Source organism: Paramisgurnus dabryanus, chromosome 24, assembly GCF_030506205.2.
Source record: "Paramisgurnus dabryanus chromosome 24, PD_genome_1.1, whole genome shotgun sequence".
NCBI lineage: Eukaryota > Metazoa > Chordata > Actinopteri > Cypriniformes > Cobitidae > Paramisgurnus > Paramisgurnus dabryanus.
Genome location: NC_133360.1, coordinates 2,719,835 through 2,735,371, shown reverse-complemented (window position 1 = coordinate 2,735,371; position 15,537 = coordinate 2,719,835). Strand labels below are relative to the sequence as shown.

The 15,537-nt window shown below is 35.6% G+C and overlaps 1 protein-coding gene across 1 annotated transcript in view; it reads left to right on the top strand.

Moving 5' to 3' along the window:
• LOC135748088 (uncharacterized) overlaps positions 1–15,537 on the top strand; it is a 61,990-nt gene that overhangs the window by 386 nt on the left and 46,067 nt on the right. The window contains exons 2-7 of the mRNA XM_073813632.1: positions 824–1,141; positions 3,580–3,870; positions 3,946–4,053; positions 4,187–4,251; positions 7,164–7,305; positions 7,400–7,520. Coding sequence (XP_073669733.1) covers positions 824–1,141; positions 3,580–3,870; positions 3,946–4,053; positions 4,187–4,251; positions 7,164–7,305; positions 7,400–7,520 — 1,045 coding nt within the window. The remainder of the gene's footprint in view (positions 1–823; positions 1,142–3,579; positions 3,871–3,945; positions 4,054–4,186; positions 4,252–7,163; positions 7,306–7,399; positions 7,521–15,537) is intronic.

The following is a 15,537-nucleotide window of genomic DNA, read 5'->3' as shown; positions in this document are numbered from 1 at the left end:
TTTTGCTGATGTGTTGTATTTTTATTTTGTGGTACATTAAGTCTTTTAGTCTTAAATCAGCCAAGGATGGTTTTTGGTCTGAATTGGGAAAGTTAAAATCTGAAGTATAAATATTTAAACACTTACGGGCAGTTTCCCTTACAAGGTTTAAATCAGGGGTTGCCAACCTTTTTGTGAGCAAGTGCTACTACAATGGATAAACAATCTGGAGTGCTACTTTTTCATATAATCTACTCAAAACTTTGTTTTACTTCTCAATTTTACTTGTAAATATGTTTTATCATTGTTTAAAGTGTTAACATACATAAAATAAGTCAAGCTAATATAAAAATATGTAAGAAATAAATATTACTGTTATTAAAGGCTACTAATAGTATGTGCTTTGGCGGGTAACTTACAGACTCTGTGTGGGAAACTTGGTGCCTGTGGGCCATGTTGGAGACCACTGGTTTAGATTAATACAGGTCTAGGCCTTAGTTATATTAGGACATTTAAGTAGTTTTTACAAATTTACCTAAAATAAAAAAAAAACAATACTGGCGCACATCTTTAGACAAAACAATGGAATTGGTCAATTTTAAAATGTGTCTGTAAAAGGTGTTTTTAAAAAAGGCAGCTAAAACATGCATTTTAGTCTCAGACTAGTATTAGGTCTGTCTGGGAAACTGCCCCGTACAGATTACTCTCACGGATTACTCTTTTTCATTCATTTAAATTTTTGAAGATTATTTAAGTTTTAGCAGCATTTGCTCGTTTATATGCATGAAAATTAATAATTTCATGAAAATATAAATCCTTGCATTCTTGTACTTTATTTCTTCAGGTGTGTTTGGTAGTGAGTTTGTGTCAGTGATGGAGGGAGATTCTGTCACTTTATCTGTCAGTCTCAATGAATCACAGATTAAAGAGGGAATCTCCTGGAAGTTTGGACCTGAAATCACCATAGCTGAAATTGAGGTTGGTGGCAAATATATCCATTTATATGAAGAGAGAGCTGATGGAGGATTCAGAGACAGACTGAAGTTGGATCTCAATGGATCTCTCACCATCACAAACATCAGAATCACAGACTCTGGACTTTATCAACTAATCAACAACAACAAGAAGACCCAACTCAACATATTTAATCTTACTGTCTATGGTGAGTAAAGAACAACTAACACATTTTAATAATAAGGAATATTGTATAACCAGTGGGTGGTTATTGCAGAATAAACCCTGACAGTGTGATCAGTGATGTGAAGCAGAATGGTTTTGTATCACCTCCAAGCAGTGGCTGATATGAGAACGGGCAGCCAGCCAGCTAGGGACGCATTTTTCGGGTATACAAAGGGCAGGGACATTGTTAGTTCATATGATCTCAGAGCCTCCAATGGACACCTTATGTGAAGTATGGTAGGAGAAGTTCTATATCAACATAAAGGCAAATTAAGAAATAAAGGTTTAAGCCATTACATGACAAGGTTAGAAAAAACAGGAAAGAAAAAGCAGAGAAACTCATCACCGATAAAAGTAAGTCACTCAGTATGACTAATATGCATACAATGAAATATATCAAATAAATTGCTTATGTATTTTAAAATGCAGGTAAACACTAAACAAAAATAGTCCTTTCTCTACTACAGTAGCTTGCAAAACATTGCATATTGATGTAATTTACATGAGCCCAAAAAAGCCGAAGGCAGTACAGGGGAATCTCCAATAGCAATAAGAGTATGTTTCATTGTGGTACATTGAGTCTTTTAGGGTATGCCTTGATTCTGAATAAGTCAAGGAGATCGTATTGTTTTTGTTTTGGTCTGAATTTTGATTGAATGCTTAATGAACCGTGTATAATGACACATTTAACTGTTTAATAAATTCATTTAGGATGTCAGGCTTATATAGCTAGTTCAATGCAAATGCAGAGACTTTTTTGAAATATTTTGGTGCTCATATTTCAATGCTGAAATTCACACCAGAACACCTAATGTAATCAGTTTTACATGAGACACAATTTATTTTGTGTGCTTCCTTGTTCTCAGAGAGCACTGGCATTGATACTGCACTGAATGGGTTTATTTTGTGATAACAACAGGCTGGCTTTACACTATCCCACTTATTTTAATGGCTACTTACAGTACACATAAATACAAGGACACAAAATATTGATTTTATATATTAGCTCATTTGTAAGAAATAAAATAAAGGGCTGGTTTCCCAGACAGGTCTTATTCTAGTCCCAGACTAAGATGTTTGAGCTGGCTTAATTTAAAAACATCTTGAATTGACATATTGTAACATATACTAGTGTCATTGTTTTTTTCAACATGCACACATATATGTTTTTTTGTAAGGTATGTTTGCAAAAACTACTTAAATGTCCTAATATAACTAAGGCCTAGTCCTGGATTAACCTGAAGCCTGTCCAGGAAAATGCCCCAAAGACAAAGAAAGAAAACCTCTTCCACAAAGAAAACCTGTTTCCTAGCGGCTTTAAGCCAAGATGTATTCCAACAAGTTTAAACAAACATTTGGTTGAATCATTTGTAAATAAAATCTAATTTATGTTATTAATTGTGTGTATTTATATTTGTAACTCACCTGAATTAACAATATTATATAAAGTATAGATAGATTTAGTTTTTAATAGCATCCAGATTTATCTGTGCACTATACTTTTTGTCAGAATCCTGCCGGATCCTGTTGGTATTTAGATCTAGTTTAGCATGGCAGGGTTCTGACAGTACATATGTTCTATGTGGGAAATGTGTGGTTGTAGTATTGGTTTATTCCGACCACGCATTTCCCGGGTCTCGTCACTTTTTCCCCGATCCCTTACTTGTAATTATTTCCAGCTGTATGTAATTTATTTTCTCCCTATTTAAGAGTCCTTAGCCGTTTCTCAATATGCGTTCTTATCTGTACTTGTGTTCTTGTGGACTTGTGAAACGTCATCAGCCGCGGCCCAAGTACTGTTCCAATTCAAAGTTCGCATCAAGCCCAAGTTCACATAAAATCCCCGGATGTGTTCTTGATCCGCCCATTTTATCGAGGATGCATCAGAGGAGACTTGTGTGTACTTATGACAGCGAAGTTTCCCAGAATGCATTTCGCGTCAGGAGTTCGTTCTTCCGAGTCTGAACTTGCAAGTTCGAACTTCGAAGGACACAAGTCCGAGTTCGGCGTACTTGGTTTTGAGAAACGGCTAATGTGTTTGTTGCAGTGCACGTTCGTCTTGTTTCATGCCCTGTTTCATGCCTTGTCATATCCTGTTGGTTCCTGTGAGTGTTAAGTTTAGATTTTGTCATCGCCTGTTTTCTGTTTTGAGAAGTTTATTGTTAGTGTTGTTAAAGTTTAGTGTTAGTTTAGTGTCGTGTTTTCCCAGTCTTGTTTTGCCCCCTCGTGGGTTTTGTTTTCTTGTTTTTACCCCGTCTGTTCAATAAATTCCTTTTTTGTTACGTCCGCATCTGGGTTCGTGTTTTGTGTTACCCCAATTCCTGACACTTTTATGTGGTAAAATTAATGCGACATACGTAAATGGTTAATATAAATTTAATTTATTTAGGATTAATTTATTTATTTATTTATATTTTCCAGCTCTTCTGCCAGTTCCTGTCATCAGCAGAGATTCTTCACAAAGTTCATCATCATCAATCTCAAATTGTTCATTATTGTGTTCAGTGTTGAATGTGAGAGATGTGAGTCTGTCCTGGTACAAAGGAAACAGTTTATTGTCCAGCATCAGTGTGTCTGATCTCAACAACAGCAGCATTTCTCTTCATCTGAAGTGTCTGGATGATTCTTACAGCTGTGTGCTGAACAATTCAATCAGTAATCAGACTCAACATCTCAATACTGATCTCTGTCAGACGTGTTCAGGCGTTGCAGGTGATGTTTGTGTTTATTTACTGTACTGATCTATCAGACTGACAGATTTAGTTACTGACTCTTAATTCTTAACAGGACCAGACAAAATCTTGTTGTCCGTGATCTGTTGTGCCTGTGGATGTCTGATGATTGCAGCTGCAGTTATCATCATCTGCATTCTCAGGAAACGAAAAAAACAACTGGGTAAATGCCAACTTCTGCAATAGTAATGTGTAATAGTAATGTGATTCTATGAAGAAACAGTGTTATATAGGAAAGAAAATATACCTCTTTTCACTGACATGTGTGATGTTTTTTGTCATTATTGTTAAAATAGATCAAGCCTGTAAAGAGATCACCTATGCAGATCCTACCTTCTGCAAACGAAATGCACATAAAGCGGTAAGATCATTAATATTTACCATATGTCTTTGATGATTTCAGTAAACGTGTACTGAAGCAACTACATTCACAGTACACACAGAAGGGCTTTTCATACTGCACTTAACCCTGTGTTATCTTCCTTCTAAACCCTGCTTTTAACCCTAGGTTAAGGATTGTTTCACACTTGTAATTTAGAATCATGGTTATCCCTTTTAGTTGTGCATATTGTGAAACGTCGGATTATAAATACCCAGGGTTATCTCTCAAGCCCTGGTTAAGTATGAACATTGTGAAATGTGAAACAGATAACCCACACTCTAAAAAATGCTGTGTTGTTTTTATTTAACTTATTCTGGGTTGTTTTAATCCATTGTTGGTCAAATATGAAAAATTTCAGGGTTAATATAAGTCTGAGCTTATCCTTTTTGACCCAACAATGGATTGAAGATAACACAGCATTTTTAAGAGTGCAGCCTGTATTAATTTAACAGCTATACAGGTTCTTCTCAAAAAATTAGCATATTGTGATAAAGTTCATTATTTTCCATAATGTAATGATAAGAATTAAACTTTCATATATTTTAGATTCATTGCACACCAACTGAAATATTTCAGGTCTTTTATTGTTTTAATACTTATGATTTTGGCATACAGCTCATGAAAGCCCAAAATTCCTGTCTCAAAAAATTAGCATAGCATAAAAAGGTTCTCTAAACGAGCTATTAACCTAGTCATCTGAATCAACTAATTAACTCTAAACACCTGCAAAAGATTCCTGAGGCTTTTAAAACTTCCCAGCTTGGTTCATTACTCAAAACCAATCATGGGTAAGACTACTGACCTGACTGCTGTCCAGAAGGCCATCATTGGCACCCTCAAGCAAGAGGGTAAGACACAGAAAGAAATTTCTGCACGAATAGGCTGTTCCCAGAGTGCTTTATCAAGGCACCTCAGTGGGAAGTCTGTGGGAAGGAAAAAATGTGGCGAAAAACGCTGCACAACGAGAAGGGGTGACCGGACCCTGAGGAAGATTTTGGAAAAGGACTGATTCCAGACCTTGGGGGACCTGCGGAAGCAGTGGACTGAGTCTGGAGTAGAAACAGCCAGAGCCACCGTGTGGAGGAAATGGGCTACAGGTGCCGCATTCCCCAGGTCAAGCCACTTTTGAACCAGAAACAGTGGCAGAAGCACTGGACTTCAGGCATTTTGGCATTTCTTCTCCCCAGTCTTCCTCCAGACTCTGGCACCTTGATTTCCGAATGACATGCAAAATTTGCTTTCATCCGAAAAAAGTACTTTGGACCACTGAGCAACAGTCCAGTGCTGCTTCTCTGTAGCCCAGGTCAGGCGCTTCCCCAGCTAACAGAAAAAAGTTCTAAGAACGTTCCCTGAAAGTTTTTAACGTTCCCAAAAACGTTCTGCCAACGTTAAAAGTGTCCAGTTTTCTTGACGTTCTAAGAACGTTTTTGTGTTGTCTCAACGTTAGAGGAATGTTACATTTTACCATTTTTAAACGTTATGACAATGTCATGTTTTAATGTTCACAGTCACACAATGTTTAAAACAACAACTGTTTATTATATTGACTTCTTTGATTGTTATGTAAATGATAGAGAAACATTGCATTTTATTATATTTATTTTTTATATTTATATTATTTTATTATATTTATTATATATTATATATCTATTATATGTAAGTTTAGATGTTGATGTTTTGTTTCATTTTAAGTCCCCATTATTGTGATTGGTGTTCGTTTTAGTTGGGCTCTTGAGCCTTGTCCTTTGCTTGCTAGTGTTTTCCCTGTTTGTGTTAACTTTTTGTTAATACACCACATTTGTTATGAACATGTTAAGTTAGTAGTGTAATTATGTGGTGTGGTGGTTGGTACATAATGGTAAAATATCATTCCTAATTAATTTACTAATCAAAAGTGTATTTTCGGTCAATGATGTAAATGAGATCCAGCACTTTCACAGCAGTTTGTCATTAAGGAGTTTAAGAAACTTTGAACAAAAAATATCTGCTGTATAATTGGGAAGCACAAACATCAAGAATCAGAGTATGAATCTCAACCATGGTGACAAAGAAAATTGGAAAAAAAATCTTTATTTATCCATGCTGCAGTGCATGCTGGGAGTCCTGAATGAGATTTGTAATTTGTTAATACCCAGCATGCATTGCAGCATGAAGTTTTTCATTTAATTGTCACCATGGTTGAGATTCATAGTCTGATTCTTGATGTTTGTACGTCCCAATTAAAAAGCGGATATTTTTGTCCAAAGTTTCTAAAACTCTTTAATGACAAACTGCTGTGAAAGTGCTGGCTCTCATTTACATTATTGACAGAAAATACACTTTTGATTAGTAAATAATTAGGAATGATTTTTACCATTATGTACCAACCACCACACCACAGAATTACACTACTAACTTAACATGTTCATAACGAATGTGGTGTATTAACAAAAAGTTAACACAACCAGGGAAAAAACTAGCAAGCAAAAGACAAGGCTCAAGAGCCCAACTAAAATGAACACTAATCACAATAATGGTGACTTAAAATGAAACAAAACATCAACATCTAAACTTACATATAATAGATATATAATATATAATAAATATAATAAAATAATATAAATATAAAAAATAAATGTAATAAAATGCAATGTTTCTCTATCATTTACATAACAATCAAAGAAGTCAATATAATAAACAGTTGTTGTTTTAAACATTGTGTGACTGTGAACATTAAAACATGACATTGTCATAACGTTTAAAAATGGTAAAATGTAACATTCCTCTAACGTTGAGACAACACAAAAACGTTCTTAGAACGTCAAGAAAACTGGACACTTTTAACGTTGGCAGAACGTTTTTGGGAACGTTAAAAACTTTCAGGGAACGTTCTTAGAACTTTTTTCTGTTAGCTGGGGCCGGTGTTTCTGGTTCAAAAGTGGCTTGACCTGGGGAATGCGGCACTTGTAGCCCATTTCCTCCACACGCCTCTGCACGGTGGCTCTGGATGTTTCTACTCCAGACTCAGTCCACTGCTTCCGCAGGTCCCCCAAGGTCTGGAATCAGTCCTTCTCCGCAATCTTCCTCAGGGTCCGGTCACCCCTTCTCGTTGTGAAGCGTTTTTTGCCACATTTTTTCCTTCCCACAGACTTCCCACTGAGGTGCCTTGATAAAGCACTCTGGGAACAGCCTATTCGTGCAGAAATTTCTTTCTGTGTCTTACCCTCTTGCTTGAGGGTGCCAATGATGGCCTTCTGGACAGCAGTCAGGTCAGTAGTCTTACCCATGATTGGTTTTGAGTAATGAACCAAGCTGGGAAGTTTTAAAAGCCTCAGGAATCTTTTGCAGGTGTTTAGAGTTAATTAGTTGATTCAGATGACTAGGTTAATAGCTCGTTTAGAGAACCTTTTTATGCTATGCTAATTTTTTGAGACAGGAATTTTGGGTTTTCATGAGCTGTATGCCAAAATCATCAGTATTAAAACAATAAAAGACCTGAAATATTTCAGTTGGTGTGCAATGAATCTAAAATATATGAAAGTTTAATTCTTATCATTTACATTATGGAAAATAATGAACTATCACAATATGCTAATTTTTTGAGAAGAACCTGTATATTACAACCATTTTATAAGTAAAATTACATTATACTGCATGTTTAAGAGACCATAATACTCCTAAAGCATTACAACACAACTGTCTGCAACTGAACAAAACACAAATGTTTGAAATAAAGTGATTATCTAAATGACATATAGTGGACACAACAAATTGCAGTGGGACATTAACAATTTTTAGTGTTTATAAAAGTTCTTTAGTGTTATGTTTTCAACCAGTAATAAAGTAAAGAAGATAGAGGTACCTGCAATATCAACCAGGCATTATATGTTTGTTTTTTTATATACAGTATATAATCCATGCTGGTGACCTACAGTACATTTAAACTTGCTTAACAAACATTTTAAATCTCTGCTGGGGCAAGGGTGGAAGACTAAAATATAATATAATATATATTTTACAAATCAGCTAATTTTACTATAGGCTAGATTAACATGTAGGCTATTTAAGACACTTTTACTGTGTTTCTAAATATTTTCTATTGGGTTGGAATGTTACTAAATACTTTAACTTTAACTAGCAATTTTAATAAGTTTGTTTTTAATGCTATGCTATATATAAATTTATTGTAATTTCTAGTTGTTGTTTTTTTAATAAAAAGACTGAAAAATATTTATATATGATCACTGTACCATTGCAAAAACAACAAATCTAATTTAGTTGCATGGTGCTTTCATACTGTGAAAAGCACTATACAAATAAACCTTAAATTATATCTTACAATACAAAATATATTGTTCAATTAAATTATCTGTTACCATTTTATTTATGAAATTAAAACGGCAAATGATAAAAGTTGAATTTATACAGTATACATAAACATAGAAACTATAAGAAATAAAGATTTACAATAATGGCCACATGGCGCCATCTGGCGGCCTTATGTTTGGGAAATCACTAAATTAAATTTCTATGATATTTTAGCTTAGTAGGAAAAAAACACTAAGTTACAATATGGTGGCGCCATTGACATATGATTCAGCAATCATGCAGTGCTTATATCTGTATGGCTTCAGTTTAACTACAGTATGTATACTGTCCCAGCTGCTCAGTAACAACGATTATCGTTCATACCATCTGCAATGTCACTCACTGTATCCTAATCTGCATATCCATCCTTAATAGAATTTGAAATTGGAATTAGTATGTTCCAATCATATGGTTAAAATGAGTATCCATAAAGTTCCTGGATGGTCTACTGTTCTAGGTGAAACGTCTTACTATAACTCGATATAAGCTCGGTTGAGTGGCAAAACGTGCAACAAAATAGGCTTGTTCGACTTCATGCAGCGATGCAAGAACCGACAGTCGGATGACGTCAAAGTACCGCGAGAACGATTCGAGAAATCATACAAAGTGTAATTTCATCTCGCTCTCGTGGCACTTTAACGTCATCGGCTGTCAGTTCTAGCGGCGCCGCAGAAAGTCGATCACGCCTAATGGCTGGTTTTCATAGGGGCTGCTGCGAAAATGCCAGTAAAACTGACTTATCCGCTTAAATTGAATTTAGTTGGACTTGATAGCAGAGGTGGACAATACTTAGTTACATTAGTTACATTTTCTAAGCATCTGTGTTTTATTAGGATGTTTGTATTGGGAAAAATCTTACTTCACTAAAGTATATAATCATTCTGTGTAGGCTATTCTTTAATATTGCAAATTAAAATTCATTGAATACCTAATTACATTAAAAGTGTGTACTTTTACTTGAGTAAAAGTACGTTAATGTACTTAAATATTAAATGTAAAACAAAAACTTATTATTTTTATGAAATGTAATAGAATAAAAATTATTATAATATGCTTTGAAATGTATGTTTTCCAAAGAAAAACACGGATAAAATACAAATACTTGAAAAATACTTTTAAGTAGAAAGTAAAACCTCTTGTTGATAGTGACCCTAGTAACCTACACTGTCAGAAAAGAAGGTACAAAACTGTACCTTTTCTGTCACTGGGGCTGTACCCTAAGTTTCCGTTTGGTACCTTTACATGAATAAAAAACAGAATGCAATTTTGGGAAGATTACCATACCTTTAGGACCTACATTGTTAGAAAAAAGTCAAAATATGTACCCTAGCTGTCAGTGGGGCAGCACCCTTTAAGAAGTTAATTGTATGGATCATTAGGTACAGATATGTAAACATTTAGTACTAACATGTACCTTTGAAATACTTATATGTATTTTTGAGGTACTAATGAGCTCTCTTTAGTCCCAGTATGTACCTCTGAGGTACTAAAATAAAATCCTTAGTTGCAAAGCTGAACTTTTTGAAAGGGTACAGCCCCAGTGACGAAAAAGGTACAGTTTTGTACCTTTATTTCTGAGAGTGTATCAACCCACCTGTGGTCTGTGGACGTTGGCATGAATGATCAATTTATTTCTCCTTTCGGTGTTTTTTGGCAGTCTGTAAAACGATAGCTCTGAATTCTTGTTAATCTGTTAGTACAGTCTATCACACAACAGCTTTTTCCTATTTCGAAGTGTTTTCACTGTGTTTTTGCCGATGTCACGCTGTACTCAAATGCTGTTGCTATGTCTTTTGCCACTCAGTGGGCGTAACCGCAGTCCCTCTCACCGAAGGTGACGTCATGTGCATACCATCTATAGCCTGTATGCGCATCTTGGCAACAGAAGTGGTGTTGTTCCCCATTGGTTCTCATAGATATATACACTATGTCGCCTTGGGGTTCTAAGCATGCATCAAACAGGGGTCTTGTCATAGGAAGTATCTAGGTAAAGCTGCTATCTCTGCCTGTACTCCGAATTCATGGATGAAGCCAGACTTTTGTGCTGCGTATGAATGTTAGGCCTACTAGCACTATGCATTATAGTTAGAAAAAGTAGATTTTCATAATATCAAAACTTAAATTTTTTTCTGGACTCAGTGCTAAATACATGTCTGACTGTTGAAACGAACCAAAAGAAAACCAAAAAAATCGCATTCATGGCGATTTATGGTGATTTTATTTCCATTACACAATTGCCTACAATTACGCTGATGGGGAGTTCCCCTGTTTCAAGATGGCGGCCCTATTTGACGCATTCGGTCCAATGAACTGCTGTAGCCAAGGCGACATTTAGTGTACATATCTATGATTGGTTCTAACGTGTTAGCAACTCAAAGTTTATTAAAATGGTTTCCCAGCATCAAAATGGTGGTTGTTGCGTTTGGTTGCACTAATATAATATACTAATATACGTATATGTATCTGGACACTTTATATTTGGCCATCTGCTAATGTCTTCTATCCACTCCACTATAGTACACGGATCTGTAGCTGTGTTGAAAAAGTTGATAAAGTCAACTTTTTAAAATAACTTTCTCTCTCTGTTGCTTCACTGCTGATTCTTGCCATACTTCCGTTGCCAAACTGCGTGCGCATATGCTGCCACGTCATCATTGTGTACAAACAGTAAAAGGGTCTATAAGGATTAACAAAAGTGATCGGAGAAGCTTTTCGAAGGTTCAATTCCAAAAGTTATCCAGTTTTTCAAAACGTGCGAAAACGTTGTAAAAGCAATGATTATGATGTAACGTTTGCTAAAATCAAGTTACTTGGCCAGTTTGAAACATGCTCCGAACCACTGATTTGAAACAAAAGATTCGTAAATCTTTTGTGGCTTCAAAAAGCAGTGTTCCAAAATCACCCATCATTAGGGAACAGTCATCACTTCCGTTTTGCATTAGTATGTGCCAGTATGTGCAAACTGTGTTGTTCTGCACTTAACAGTAGGCCTATATATCCCAAGACAAAATCAGTACTATTAGGACATAGTCGCTTACATTTCAAGACCATGTGGCAATATAAATATTGTTGCTTCTGTAATAGCTCGAGACAGGTCGGATCATGTTGCTGACCTGTTCATATTTAATAAGCTTCAATGAATTTGGATCAAATGTAAAACGACTTAAGTATAATTTCACTTTGTACAGAAGTTACAGGTGAGTCAAAAGTATCACAACAGAACAAAATAGATTTTTATGTTACACGTGTTTTTAGTAAATATACATGACTTTGACCTTGTTAATATGTAACTGCAACAATGTTTTGTTTATCTTTGCAAACAATTATGAAATTACATTTTTATTTTAAATTTCAGTTTCATCAAATGTTTCAAAAGCAACCTGACAGTACAAACTTAAATTGTTGAGAATAAAAAAAATCATACTATTCATAGTATGAAAATTAAATAAAATAAAATTAGCATAATATAAAATTTCAACATAATGCAACAGTATAGCAGCTAGACAAAAGTAACAAGTGTTACTTTCATCCCAACAGGATTTTTCTCACATTTAAACCCAATTTACTTTAAAAACTCAGAGAAGGCTGTTGAAAACAGCTTTCTGTACCTTTACGCGCAAAACGGTAAGGAAAGACGTGATATTTGTCTGCTCTGTCAAGAGTTGCGCTCTAAAGATGCTGTCATAGTTTGGAATGCAAATGTTATCAGGGCTCGGAGAAAATCACTTTGTTACTTTTGCCCCGCATTACTTTCGTAACCGCTGGTCCCCTATAGTGTAAGTAATGTGTTCACATTAGAAATTGTGCACTAGCCATGTTCAGACCACCAGCAACTTTCTCAGTGTGTGTCGCCCAGCTCTTTTAATGAGTTCATTGGGGGTGTTCCTAATTCTGAGTATCATAAACAAATGAGTACTGTCCACTGGAGTAACTGACAAGAGACGGATGACGTGACCTCCACTGCTTTGCTCTTTATTAATGGTTGCTCCCAAAGTTGCTTATCATTTGAAATGAAGTTAAAATTTACTTAAATTTGTTGCGACGCTGGACACGCTGACTTCCTGTCACCAACAGACACTTTTTACTTTGTCAGCAAGCTTTTGTTGAAAATAATGAGATCATGATACTCTGCCAATGCTAGTTGCTGCCGTTGCGGGTCACACTAATCCTGCTTTTTGATCTGTCTGTCCAAACTAGACAAACCTGTTTTATAAAATTTCTACTTTTTTGTTACTTCGCCGAATTTACACTTTCTGCCAATAGATGCAAATGTAAGACAACTGGTCATGTGATCATCATTGGGTTTGCTTGTGGAGATGGCTATAAAGCATTTTAAAAGTCAGTTAAAAAGGTCTTATTTCCATAAAGCTAAGAGGAAGTGTACCAAAGTTTTGAACTTAATGCTTACTGTACGTCCACACCGCCGCAGACTTGACCTTCCAAAGAAATTCCGATTGGTTGATGGCATTTTGCTGCTGCTTGCCGCTGAACCACGTCATAGTTCATTACCATAAAGTTGAGCTTCTTTCAACTTTCTGATCGACACTCTACAGTTAGGCCTGGGACACACTGGATGATTTTTACATCTTTATCGACAAGAAAGCATATAAAGTAGCACCAACTGGAATCCCTGCTGAAAAATCCAGCATCAAACCAGCATGGACCAGCATGGGAATTATGCTGGTCTATGCTGGTTTGATGCTGGTTTAGCTGGTGGTCACCAGCATACCAGCACCAAAAACACAACAGATGTTGTGTCTTGCTGGTATGACCAGCATGGGATGCTGGTGCTGATGCTGGTTTAGCTGGTGTTTAGCTGGTGTTCACTAGCAAACCAGCACCAAAACACAACATATGCTGGTCTTGCTGGTATGCTGTTTTTTTCAGCAGGGTTATCCGACTAGACCGAGAGACCACACGTGATGACTAATGATTTCAAAATAACGTGAAATCTCACAGAAATGAAAGATCAAATGTGACTTGAGGAAAATAAATGTTGTGATAGTTCTTGGATGACACATTTTAAAAGCACTTGTACTCATGTTTGTGATTGTCTTGATTCAACTATAAAAGCATACATCCATTTGAAGCTTGCACGCTCTTATTGGCTTTTGCAGCTATGTCATGTCTTTAAGTTTAGAGTAATGCATTTCTAGATCTATAACCTGATGTGATTAAAGTAACTATTTTTAAATTATAAACAGTGGTATTATTCATTATTTAAAATTGGAGTCAAATTAAAATAAGAAAGACAGAAATCTGTCAAAAGCATCAAGAAAAGACATTTGTAAAACAATGTGAGAGAGCTGACATTGACAAGCTGAGCTTTTCAATAGCTTTTGAATATTTTTCAACTCTCAGCGCTCAGTGATGAGCATGGAAAAACCACTGAACGCCGCACTTCAATTGAAACAATTCAAAATATATGCTGGCCCCCAGCGTAAAAGCTTTGGTTTGCATGCCCCCTATAAGTGCTTCTGGCATGTTTTTTGTAAATGAGCATCAGGCTCTTAATGGCTTCTGCCAACAAACCAGTATTTCTGAATTACCTGAGGCTGGGATTAAGTGGATTTGAAGAGAAAGTATTTGATGAATGTATAATACAGGTCAAGAGTATTCAGTTAATAACATTAGCTCATTTTTGACAGAGGTGGCATTAAGTGGTTTTTGCATCTGAGCTCCTCAATATATTTTCTGTAGTTCACAGAATGAAACAAAATGATAATTTTGTCTAAACACATATACCTATAAAAAACGTAAAATTATTTTCGAGTAGTTTTTTTCTTTATTTTGAGCTGCATAACAATATAGGACATTTTGAATTTTCATGGCAGTAGAAAGTATATACTTTAAGCAAATGTTTATGTGTGTTTATATCTGCACAGAGAGCTCCAGTGGAGAATGATGTGGTTTATGCTGGAGTCATGAGACGATGAACAAACTCACTGTATGTGATTGGACATTGCCGTCTCTGCTTTTATCAGGTTTTGAATGTTGGTGTGCAGACAGCATAATATGCACAAAGAACAGATTATGTGGTATTCAAATATTTGTTTGAGGGCCTTGTCAGTCAGTGCTGGTGTAACAGTTAAATTAATTGCTTTTATGTGAATGATCTTTTAAATGCAGTTTCACAATAGGTGCATTTAACATTTTCACTTTGTCTTAATATTTCAGTCTGAGCTCTGTAATAAACATAGGGCCTACTTAGATTAAAGGATGTAAGGGTTTATTATGTGTATTCTGAAATGAAATTCATTTTTAAAAACTTTTTATTCTTCTAATTTTACTTATTGTTGTTGTTTAATTTTATGTTGGATGTTGTGTTGTCTTCACAAGTAGATAAGTTTTTTTTGGGGGTTTTAAACAATGCCACGGGATAATGTTGTGCAGTGTTTGTAAGGAATAATTGATGACTGGCCATTGAATTATAAAAAAATAATGCACACCCAAGGTGCAATGCGGTACGATGGGAAGTGGAGTGCCATTACATCGCAGGTGTGCATTATTTTCAAATAATTCAAAGTACCGGAGTCAATTATTCCTCTTGCTCTGGTGCCTATTTTTAAGACATTTGACAAGTTAGGTGTGTGGTTATCAGAAATTAATGCACACCCACGGAACATTTCTCAGCCAATCAGAATACAGCATTCAACAGACCCGTGGTATAAGGTATAATTACCTGTCAGTCTGAGCATTGAGAGCACAACTTAGATTATTAAATCTTAAACAGTGTCAGGCATAGACTCAAGCACCAATGGAAATGTAAGGTTAGGTTACTATAGTGGAGTTCAAAATTAAAGTAAGCTACACTTTATGAACACTTGATTTTTTCAGAATAATGCAATCATTCTAAATGTGAAGGAGTTTTAGTTATGGCTATACCACACTAGTAGAACAATGTTTTACAAAATAACC